The sequence below is a fragment of the Spinacia oleracea genome, chromosome 1 (assembly GCF_020520425.1).
Source record: "Spinacia oleracea cultivar Varoflay chromosome 1, BTI_SOV_V1, whole genome shotgun sequence".
Classification (NCBI taxonomy): domain Eukaryota; kingdom Viridiplantae; phylum Streptophyta; class Magnoliopsida; order Caryophyllales; family Amaranthaceae; genus Spinacia; species Spinacia oleracea.
This window is the reverse complement of record NC_079487.1, coordinates 101,748,522-101,760,981: the sequence shown is the minus strand read 5'-3', so window position 1 is coordinate 101,760,981 and position 12,460 is coordinate 101,748,522. Positions and strand designations below refer to the sequence as shown.

Below are 12,460 nucleotides of genomic sequence, written 5' to 3'. Positions count from 1 at the left end.
ATAAATAAGTCTAATTTTTTATTTATAATTTCTTTTAATTAGAAATAATTAAAAACCTTTATTTTACAATGCAAAAATTAATTTAAATTACTAAAATAATTTATTAGAAATACCCGAAAATTCGGGGTATTACAAAAGTACCCTTCCCAATTTTACAATTTAATTGCATGAATTAATTAAAAATAATAAATCAACTCGAATGAAATGACGTTTAAAAAACAGATTACTCCCTATTTAATGAAAAATCTGAAAGAGTTGGTAAGTATTTTCCTTGATTAATGTGATTGACCTCTATCAATTATATACACACTAAATTGGGTTCGGATCCTCTGGAGTTGGAGAAAAACTCTACAAAATAGAGTTGAGAAGATCTTGGCCTTCTATTATATTTAATGGCTAAGATTTGCTCTACTAACTCAACTAATTAAAAAAAAAGCAAAAAAAAAAAAAGGAAAAGAAACAAGTCAGGATTAGGGGCGTGCGTATACTCTGCTCCTAAATTATAGGGGAAGTTAGTCTTTTATGGTATCTCCCACCAAAATCTTCATCATTATCAATTTTGGTGGGAAATTCTCTTTGTTTTTCACGGGAAGATAAATAAATTACGGATACTTGCACATAACATTATACATACTCAGTATTATGATTGAAGGCTTGTGGCTATAAGTTTTTATTTTTCAAAAAAAAAATTGAAGCAACAATCTGTATCCCTCTATATACACAATCGACACAATTGCCTGCAAATACCGACGAACATTGAAGTCGTAACTTCGAGCAGCCATTGTAAGTAAGAGAAGCTAATATGTTCAGAATTGAAACAGTTTATATGTTGTATTCGTTTAGAGAATAATGTTCAATGATTTTTTTATGAATATTATGCTGATTACACTTATAACGTTATTATCTTGCGTAATTAACTGATTATTCGGTTTACATAGTAGCAATTTAACACATATTATCATTTGATGATTGATACCAATATTTTTTTGTCTCATAGTAATGGATATACAGGAACTCGAAAAATATAGTCCACAAATCGGCATGGAATTCGATTCAGTGGAGGATGCTTGGAATTTTTGGTTGCAGTATGGCGGGAAGTTGGGTTTTAATGTTCGCAAGCATTATGAAAACAAGACTAAGGATGGACAAGTAACTTCTAGACGATATGTCTGTTCAAAAGAGGGTTTCCGTCCACTTGATAAGAGAGATCATTTGACTATCAATTCTCGAGCTGAAAAAAGAGTAGGTTGCAAGGTTCGTATGGGGATTTGTTTAATTAAGGCCACAGGGAAGTACCGAGTACATGATTTTGTATCCGAACACAATCATATACTTCATTCACCAGATACTAGCTACCTATTGTCTTCACAAAGAAAAATATCTGAAGTGCAAGCCATTGAAATTGAACTTGCTGATGATTCTGGAATCCGACCTAGAGCAGCACATGAGTTTATTGGTGCACATGTGGGTGGATCTAGCAATCTTGGCTACACTCATCGGGACCATAAAAACTATTTACGAAGTAAGCGCCAAAGAGATTTGATGTATGGGGAAGCAGGTAGTTTGTTAAAGTACTTCCACTTACAAACAATAGAGAACCCTTCATTCCAATATTCTATTCAATTGGATTGTGAAGAGCAAATAACTAACATATTCTGGGCCGATGCTAAGATGCTTATTGATTACGCTTTATTTGGTGATGTTGTTGCATTTGACACTAAATTTGGTACTAATAAAGAACATAGACCACTTGGCGTATTTGTTGGGTTTAACCATTTTAGGGAGACAACGGTTTTTGGTGCGGCTCTTTTATATGATGAAACAATAGAATCTTTTAAATGGTTGTTTGAAACGTTTCTAGCAACACACTGTAACAAGGAGACAAAGACTATTTTCACTGACCAAGATATTGCTATGGGTAAGGCTATTGCAGAGGTGATGCCAAATGTGTGGCATGGACTATGTACTTGGCACATAACTGAAAATGCAACCAAACACTTGCTATGTGATGGGCTGGAAGTTTTTCGAGCATTCAAAGCTTGTATGTATGAGTATAAAGAAGAGGCGGAGTTTGAAGAGGCATTCAGTGCATTGCGTGGAAAAGTCTCAAAAGGTACATGGTTAGATAGTATTATATTTATGCAGTAAAAGAAAAATGGGCAGAGTGTTACATGACAAATGTGTTTTCGTTGGGGATGCGTAGCACTCAATTAAGTGAAAGTTTCAATAAAGATTTAAAAGATTATCTAAAATGCACTATGGATATAATGCGGTTTTTTAAACAATTTGAGAGAGTCTTGGGGCTAAAGCGTCAAAATGAGACAAACAATGAGTTTGATTCTAAGGAGAAACTGCTAAGAATTAAGATGAGAAGAACACCTTTACTTAGGCAAGTTGGCCAAATATATACTTCTAATATATTCGAAGCATTTCAAGACGAGTATGAATGGTCAACAGCTGCTATTATTAAGCCTCCTGTTGAAGGTCAACTTACAAATGAGTATAGAGTTGTAATTTCAGACCCTGAGAATGATAGCTCTATTAATAAAGAGTACCAAGTGTTCGGTGATCCTTTGATCGAAACAGTTTCATGTAGTTGTAAGATGTTTGAAAGATTGGGGTTATTATGTGCTCATGCTTTGAAGGTTCTTGATACCATGAACATTAAATTGATTCCTAGGAAATATATTTTGAAGCGTTGGACTAGAGAAGCAAAGGCTGAAACTGTGCAAGATACCTCAGGGAGAACTATTCTTGAGGACCCTCGGTTGGATGTTACTCGTAGATACAAAGCTTTATGTCAAAAATTTGTGAAAGTAGCTTCTGGTGCATCTAATTTTGTAGAATCGTCGTCGCTGCTAGAGAAAGGGTTGAATAATTTGAGTGTTGAGGTTGACAAGTTGTTGTTGAGCCTTAAAAGAGAAAGGGGTCACTAGTGGAAAAAACGCCTATTGTGGCGGGCTTTTTGGCCTTGTTGAGGCGGGCATTGTTCGCTTCAATAGTGGGGGCTGCAACAGGTCTAATAGTTGTTGAGGCGGGCTTTGTTCGCCTCAAAAACAGACTTGTTGAGGGGGGCTTTACTTTTGTTCGCCTCAACAAATGGGTCCAATATTAGCGTGATTTTTAGGCCCTGTTATGGCGTATCTCATTGCCCGCCTCAACTAGTTACTGGGTCAAAGTAAAATTGTATTTTGTAATATTTATATTTTTTCTTTAAAGTCTTGGTAAGCGTGCATGTTATTAAATTTCTGTGACAAAACATTGAAATCGTAAACCTTTCTCATTATTATTAATAAAATATAGAGTACAAGAACAAAAAATATCACTGGTTTTTCCAAGGGGATACATCTGAATTTCTTTAGTATTACATTATCTTACAAGGTTTAATAAATCAAAGTACAAAATTAACGAACTAAGATAGTTCTAAACTGCACAAATTGACACCTCTCCCACCCAGGACCAACCTGCAAAAAAAGAAAATATCAACAAGTCAAAAATTACCTAATAATAAAAAGTATAGCCAAAATGAAGATAAAGAAAACTTGTAATAGGAAACCAATGGCCATGAATTTGTACCAGAGATGAAAATATGAACATGATGTTCATTTAAAGATTATACTTAAAAAAATAAATCCTAAAAAACAAACAAAAAAAGATAAGAAAATATTTAATATGAACTCCAGATCTGAAAGATTTTTTTTTAAAAAAATCAGATACTTTAAAGGTATTGTTGATTAACCTTAAAATGAATATTTATTTTAAAAGATAAGAAAAAGGAACTTACTCTTCTAAAGAATTACAGATGATGAGGTCTTCCACCACCGAGATCCTAACGCCGCCATGAGTTTGTGCCGCTAAATCCACCGCTCGCGTCAAAGACGGATCTAAATTATTAAATTAATAATCAGTACAACGAATTCTCCCAAAAAAATAAAAATTAATTGAATATGCAACAAACCGTCAACATTAACAAAGAAATCTAAACATCCCTTAAATCATAAATAAATAATAAAATACAGCAAAAATCAAAATTCAATCAAAAATAAAAGTGGAAAGACGAGGAAATGGTTTGGTACCTAGCTTGTTTGTATCAAGATCTTGAAATACTTACGGAAGACGGTTTGCTTATGCTCTCCATCTTTGTGAACCATAAACACGGAAGAAGTTCGATCAAAGCCCGAATTTCTTCAACAAAGAATGGAGATAAGGATGCGAAAAGATCAAAGAAACAAGGGATTCAGTGAAAAAATGGCAACCTGAAATGAAGAAAACAACAAAGGAGATCGAAGGATAGAAAAAACGGCTAAGGAAAATGAAGTGTAAAAAAGGAAATGAAATGTAAAACCCTAACTGCAGTGATTGTTTTGTGTTGAGGCAGATGGGTCACTTTATTTGGGTCGTCGAAATCGTTGAGGCGGGTAAGTCAAAGTTCGCCTCGACTGGATAGCTCTAATAAGGCGGGCTGGGCCTATGTTCGCTTCTACAAAGCTATTGGGGCGAACATGGGGTCAGCCCGCCTCGACAGCTCAGGCAAATGGGGCGTATAATATTTTGCCCCCCTCAACAGGGGGGCTTCAATAAGTGTTTTTTCTACTAGTGGGTGAAACTCCCTTATTGTCTGAGGGGACTGCAAGTGAACAAGGATCAACACAAACATATGTTCCTAACAATGTTACTTTGAAGCCAAAAGAGGGGAAAAAAGGAGGAAAGCGAAGGAAAAGTTGGACGGAAAAATTTCATGATAAAGATAGTCAAGGATCAACGGATCAGAGAAAAAGTAGAAAGAAGAAGATGTCAAATCACTCCAATACAGAAAATACACCGCCAGAGGTATATAAAAAGTGCTATAATCACACCATGATATTTTTATTTTAAATTCTAACTATAACTTCGTGCTTTTTTTCCTTAAATGATGCTACTTAGCAAGGAGAAGATCGAAGAATTGTACCACAACATATTGTAGCACTTGGGAATAACTATCAAAATCTGCAAGTCCCTAACAATAGTTTTACACAACTACTCTTGCTAAGAATTAATAACCTAAATAGAACAATGTATCACAAAATATTTTAATTGTTTACTTTAATTATTGAACTTTGTTTCAGGGGGAGCATAATAGAAGTCAAGATCCGTCTTATTTTGATTCGTGGACAGGAATTTCATTTCCAAGCCAGGTATAATTTTCGGCATGGTAGTTGTTGTACATTCGTGGACAGGATATTCTTCTGTTTTTGTTGTTCTGGTGCTATTTTCTGCTGCTATCCTAGCTGTTTCTATGTCTGTTGTCCTTTTTTCGGATAAGTTAGGAAAATAGCTAACAAGTTTATTGTGTAAGTGGTGATTTTTACTCTGTTCTTAACTTAAGCCTTATCAGCCTTGTTGATCTCATCACTATAGTTTTCAGTAGTTATTGAATTTCTTTTAGATGGCTCAATTTATAATCCCACAGTATCAGGTACTACATGGAACATTGATTCCTGTTTTTACTACTGTCTACATTGTTTTTGCCAAATGTGAGGCTAGCTCTTATTCGTTCCATGTTTTCAGAGTTCAGAGTTCAAGCCTAGCTGAACATTCAATGTTCAATAAATCGATACTTATCAATGTTAGTTACTGGTAAGAAAACAAAGAAAACACACCTCCAAAGTTTATTAGCCTTGCTGATCTCATCTTGTGTCCAGGTCATTTTTGCCCACCCTTCAAGTCTTCAAACATTGATAGGCTAATTGCCCCCACCTAGCCAGTGTGTATCACTTTCAGAAGCTAGGAATACTTGAAACTGGTATAGCTGATACTGATTTTGACTCTACACCAGTCAAGTAATGAAAATATGAGTTTATGAATGTTGTAATTTTATGTTGACAGTACATAAAATCTTCTGGTATTTCATAATTTGTGTAGAAAAGAGTAAATGTGTAGCATAGCTTGATCAGGCTCCATATTTAAATTATCTGCAAATTTCAATTGCTTCTTGTAGGTTATGAACGTGCAACATTTTACTCAAGAGCTTCACTCCCGAACAAATTTCAGCGATATGTCAAATGTAAATTGGCAAGGTATGATGTTTATTAACTCAGTCATTTGGGTGTGTGGGTGTGACCTTGGTACGACTTGAAGATATGTTTTTTTTTTCCATGTGTATGCAGGTATGTGATGCTATACATCTCATTAGATGGGATTGAGTTAGCTGTGGCAAGGAGTTTTTGTTGGCAGATGCTCATGTTGGCAGATGCTCAAGAAACAATTGTATAAGTTAATTTAGTCTCTAGAGGATTAAGAATTATGTTTGGGAGTTTTATAAATATTGACATACATACATACATGTCCAAAAGTTTCAGTTTCTTTTATGATTAAACAGATGTTCATGGTATACCAAGTCTTAGCAAGTTAGCAGTCATAGCAGCAGCAGAAACAAAACCAAACCCAGAAAAAATAAAGGCCTCACCGAAGCTTAATCAGGTGATTAGCAGTCATAGCAGCAGCAGATTCAGCTGCTAATTCATCAAGCTGACTAGTAGCAACACCCTCATAAACACAAGCACAAACCTTCTGGGAGACAAGAACAGGATCACAGTGATCGGTACTCAGACCATAACTCAATTTCTTCAACCTTGCAGTAATCTTATCGACATGAACGTTCCCCTGTCGCCCATCTCTCTTCCCTACATACATACTTTTTTTCTGTAGCCTATGCAGGATTTGAACCTACTTCTTTGTGTGTTGTCACACAATGCTCTCCCATATTGAGCTAATAGGCTAGATTAAGAAAACGGTGGTTGCAACTCTTGCAAACCAAAGAGTTTGAAGCATACTCAGGCAAGTAATTTAGCCAGAAAGAACATATCAGTAGCTAATAAGGCAATTTGAGTGGCATATGAGGTATCATAAAACATCACATATACATTTAAATACTACAGTATCTCATTCAACCAACCAATTGCAAATGGGTCACCTTTGTATTACTCAATCTAGCCCACTTAAATCTACAAAAAAAAACAAATATTGGGTTGGAACTTGGAAGTAGTCAAAGGAGTAACTGATGTAATAGCTTCAAATAGATCATTCAAAACACCAACAAAAACAAAAACCCTCAATCAATTGCATAAATAATCAAGGTAATACACCAGAAATTTTCGAAAAAATAGAACTAACTTAATTGGGGAAAAAATTGATGAAATATGAATATTCGTAACCTGGGATTTAGGTAGACACCGCTTTACCGGAATATGCCTGAACGAAATGCAGTTCCGACGAGGTGACCCGACAGGCATGAAACACCATGGCGGATGATTGTAGTTTTCTGGGATTAATATGGATACTGGTACGGAGTATTTGAGAATTAGGCGTGAATCTTGAGAGATAGAGGGGTACTGATTTCATCTTCTTTTGTGAAGATTTTGAGTTGTGAGAGATTAGATGATGGCGACGGTGCCCACATCGAATCGGTATTGTATTGTCGATCTCTATCATCTTCAAATCCCTCAACAATTAAACAAGAACATTAGGGAAATTCCTTCCCAGATGTTTTTATCTTTTCTTCGTATAATGATTTTATCTTTTTTTTTTTCCTTTTTTTAATTAGTTGAGTTAGTAGAGCAAATCTCAGCCATTAAATATAATTGAAGGCCAAGATCTTCTCAACTCTATTTTGTAGAGTTTTCCTCCAACTCCAGAGGATCCAGACGCCACTAAATTACATAAACGTACGCGTGATTCTAGCTAATGGCTAATCTACAGCCTAATTCTACGTTGTAGTTAAAGATTACAAATCTTTGATTGATTTACAACTAGAATAATATTTGATTCATTTACAAAATAATATAATATGCTTTGACTTATTTACACAATCATATAATATAAAAGTCATATATTCTATCAAAATCCTCAAATTGTTTTTCTAGAGAGAGCCCAATAAAACCCCAAGGAAATCTCTACGTACTAGTCTTCGCCCTCCACTTTTAGCCATTCCTTCATATCATTGTAAGACATACCACTATCACTAGCCAAATCTCATCTCTTCTTTCTTCAGTCCTTCACTAGATCTTCACTGTGGCCCTATTTGGTTGATGGCTTTTTGGTTGGCATTTGGTTGTTGGCTTTTTAATCTGGTCAAACAATCAAAAAATATGTTTGGTAACTGGCTTTTTTTCTGCCAAAAATAAAAAAACTAATGTTACTAGCTTTTTGGAGTTGCCTTTTGGCTTCTCACTACCTAAATTACTTTGTTATCCTTTTTGTAACTAATTAATTAATAATCAATCATTTAATACTCCATTAATAATTAATAGTTAATAATAGTTAATAATTAATAATTAATAACTAATAACTAATCCATATAGTAATTTATTTTTAATTTATATTTATTTGTTATTACGTTTTACTTCGTACATATTACAGAGTATTTATTAAAAAATGAATAAAAATCATTAAATTTTCTTAAATTTCATTTTACATAGCTACAGTCAAAGCCAACAACTGATTTTACCAAACATATTTATAAACAATCATTAGTCAAACAGCCAACAAATGTAACCAACTTAAACAACCGGTCAAACCAACCAAGTAAAAGAACCAACACAATCGACAAACATGGCATGTATGATCTCTGTTCTAACAACACCCACCATCAATCAAGCCATCACCCATCACCAAATCGCATACATCACCAAATCGCATCCATTTGCAGATGTTTGTGAAATTGAAGAACATAGACCCAAATCTATTAACAGAAACCCAAAAATTATGAACTCAAACCTAGATTTTACAAACACAAAAAACACGAACCCATAAATTATTATTTTAACACAAACACGCAAACTATGATTTTTTGAACACAAACCCACATGTTTTTTAACACGGAGAACAGAGGAAAAACGACGAACAACTCAAGATTTTTGGAGCGATTTTCTTCAAATTAATTTGGGATCTGAGTATTTGCTAGATGAATGATGATTTCTCAAAAAAATTGAGAAAAAAATGAGAGGCAATAAGAGAGAGAATAAATTTGGGTTCATGTAGAGGAAGAGAGTGAAACATCCGATTAATAGAATGGTCTTTATAATAGAAAAACATGGAGCATGGAGTAATTTTGGTTTTTAATCTTTTTTCAGTAGTCTATATAGTCTTTATGGGGAAAGGTTTATGCACACGACCACTATAAAGACTATAACGTATATATAAAGATTTATGATGATGATGATGATATACTATAGTCCATTATAGTCTTTTTAAGAACAACATGGAGGAAGAGGGCGAATAATACATTTCATACAAATTTCAATTTACAATCGAAAGGGATGATATTATCAAAATAATAAATGGGCCTAAAAAGTCAGAATTTTACTCCATTTAGTCAGATTTCGTACAAATTTCAATTTACAATCGAAAGGGATGTATGTTTAGTATTCCGATTTGGGCATTTTGTAAACTTCTTTGGTTGGGCCCAATATTTTTGCCCAACGTTGTCCTTTAACGAGCTTTCAAAAACTAAAATTAAAGGAATCACATGTCGCATGCAAATTGTTATCTTAGAATCATTAATTTTCTATCAATGTATAATTATATTTATTCATCTACTCACATAACATAATTTTGTTTTTTATATATCTTCACACGCATCGCGTGCGTATGAGATTAGTATTTAATAGGATGAGGAGATAATTTAATGTTTATTAAAAAAAAAAAGGGCAAAAGAATTAATGGGAATTATAATGGAAGATGGGAGTTTCCATTTGATTGAGTTTCTAAATGATGGAAGACCTGTGGAGAAAGTCCACAAAATCTAGAATAAGGAGGAGAAATCAATTATCACAGAGAAGAGTTCTTTTTTTTTTATGTATACGGAGTAATCAAAGTGGGTTTGTCGATTTTGGTGCCCAAAAAACTAGAGATCCTGTGCAGTAGGGTTGTTTACACCTCAAATACTGATTTGGGTCCAAAGGAATATCTATTAAAGAGAGAGAAGAAACGAAGTAGTTAAAGGCACAGTCCATGAATACTTCGTAACAAACAAAGACCTGACACGTGACACTATTAATCGGCTCAGTAAGTTAGTTTTCGATTGCAAACTGTTTAAAGTGGAGACCCTCGAAATTGAGACCTTTTAGGGATGAGATTAGGAGTGCCGATTCTTTTCCAAAATACTAGTTTTCTATATGCGACGCGTGCTTGTAATTTAAAAAGCATATAAAAATAATACTTATTTGGTTAATTAATTAAGTTTTGCCATTTTTTTTATTAATAATTTTTTTTCTTATTTTTAATATTTGTTGATTTTAATAAATATCTTTTAAATCATTTCCCTTAAGAAAAGATTCCAAATTGGACTAATAAAAAAGAACAACTCAATTAAGAAAGATGGCAAATTTCAAAAACGGAGGGAATATGTTACTTCGTATAATATAAAATGATTTTATGTTTAATTTCTTTTTATTTTTCTAATTTCAAAAAAATGTAAAATAGATGCTCACTATATACGCCGGCTCATGCTTTCCGTTATACGATTACTAGGCAGTGAGTGTTATCAATGTACCCAACAAGAGCTCAGGGTAAGCTTATTAGACTTACCCCGCGCGTGGTAAATGTGGGTTTTGCGCATTTTGCATATCATTTTTCTACTCATTTATACGGCAGCATCTGGATCCGCCGGCATCATTATCTATGTTGGCAAAGACTTCCACAACTTTTTAGGGAACCCCTCTGTAACGTTTGCCATTTCTACAGGCATGGCTTTCTTTTGTTTGCTTTTCTATTTGCCCTTCTTACTTACTTGCAGTTGTATGTCACCGCAGGCGAGTAACCGCCAATCCCGTCATATAATATTTCAAGTATCCACACCGTTTAATGTTTAAGGCCCTGTTCTTTAAAGCTGAATTGAACTGAACTGAATGCTCCTGAACTGAACTAAACTGAACTAAAGTGAACTAAACTTAACTGAACTTAAATAACTAAAATGAATATTACTGAAATAAATAGTAAATATTAAATAGTAAATAATAAATAATAAATAATAAATAATTATTAATCTCTATTTAATTACAAAATAATAATAAAAAATGTTAATTAATAACTAATAACTAAATAATAAATAATAATAATCTGTAATTAATTACTAAATAATTATAATAAAATGATAAATATTATAATAATTCATAATTAATGATTAATAATCCGTAATTAGTTACTAAAAATAATAATAAATTAAAAATGAAACATTATAGTAATTAATAATAAATATTTAGTTATATATATATATAATAATAATAATAATAATAATAAGAAGAAGAAGAAGAAGAAGAATAAAAATAGTAAGAATAATATAAATATAAACAATAAGTAATATAATAATAATAATATTAGTATTAGTATTAAGTTAAATTGTATTGAATTGCATTAAACTGAACTTAACTGAACTGAACTAAATGCTCCTGAACTGAACTGAAAAATAAGTCCTGAAACTGCAATTAAGCAAAAAGAACAGGGCTTAAGGAAGACAAGGATATTTATCATCTTGTACTATGTATTTAACGGTTGTAATTAGAGCTGTCAAAAATCGACCCGACCCGAAAACCGACCCGAACCCGACCCGAAATTACTAGGTCCTGAACAAGATTTTGTGACCCGTAACCCGATTTTATCCGAACCCGAACAACCCGAAAAGGAATGGGTCAAAACCCGACCGAACCCGTTTTAGACCCGACCGATTGAAAATCATTGTATTTATAGTAATAAATGAGATTATGAGAAAATTTAAGCATAAAAGACACGTTGTTTTTACTATTGTTCTGTGTAATATGATTTTAATTTGAATTATACGCCATTTTATGATTGAATTTGACAAAATATAAACTTTCGTAGGAAAATTTGTTAACTTGTGCCAATATTTTGTATATTTTTCACCTAAATTAATGAAAATATAATGCGCGTTTTAAATTTCTCAACCCGTTGGGTCGACCCGAACCCGAAAGTTCTGGGTCTTGAACAAGCATTTGTAAACCCGAACCCGAAATTGACCGACCCGATTCAACCCGAACCCGAAAGTAAATTTTTACAACCCGACCCGACTGACCCGTTTGACAGGTCTAGTTGTAATTTATGTCATAGCTTGTGGCATAATTTCCTCCGAGTATGATTCCGCTACTATAACAATTGTACTATCTTACAAGAGTACTCCATATATTCCTTTGCATTATACAATACTAGTTTTATACGCACTCTATGCGTGCAGCATTATATAAAAAAAATTAAAAAATGCATTATGACAACTAATCACAATAAATAACATGCTAGAAAAATTGTTCAAAAAGTTCATATGAAGAAAAGTTAGATATAATATCTAGTTAAAAGCATTTACATAGTTAAACAATGTAATACACATAATATATGATGAAAAATCTAAATCGTAGTACTAAAAAATTAACATAGAAATAGTGTGTTTCTTAGAGAAAATGGAAAAAATGAT

General features: G+C 33.2%; 1 protein-coding gene and 1 long non-coding RNA gene across 2 annotated transcripts; one reads left to right on the top strand and one right to left on the bottom strand.

Annotated features, from left to right (window-relative positions):
* Positions 1–999: 999 nt before the first annotated feature.
* LOC130465568 (protein FAR1-RELATED SEQUENCE 5-like) lies at positions 1,000–2,936 on the top strand. The gene is made up of 2 exons (XM_056834379.1): positions 1,000–2,120; positions 2,204–2,936. Exons 1-2 carry the CDS (start codon positions 1,000–1,002, stop codon positions 2,934–2,936), a joined length of 1,854 nt encoding a protein of 617 aa, XP_056690357.1.
* A 331-nt stretch (positions 2,937–3,267) lies between these two features.
* LOC130466079 (uncharacterized) lies at positions 3,268–4,379 on the bottom strand. Its single transcript, XR_008926098.1, has 3 exons — positions 4,077–4,379; positions 3,785–3,884; positions 3,268–3,464 (listed from the first exon to the last, which is right to left on the bottom strand). It is a non-coding gene; the product is annotated as an uncharacterized lncRNA (long non-coding RNA).
* Positions 4,380–12,460: the final 8,081 nt, after the last annotated feature.

What these genes read in the sequence shown, in the direction of transcription:
- LOC130465568 (XM_056834379.1), top strand. Translation starts at nt 1,000, where the DNA reads ATGGATATACAGGAACTCGAAAAATATAGTCCACAAATCGGCATGGAA. An exon ending in AAAGTCTCAAAAGGTACATG is followed by an intron (nt 2,121 to 2,203) that starts GTTAGATAGTAT and finishes GGGGATGCGTAG; the next exon opens with CACTCAATTAAGTGAAAGTT.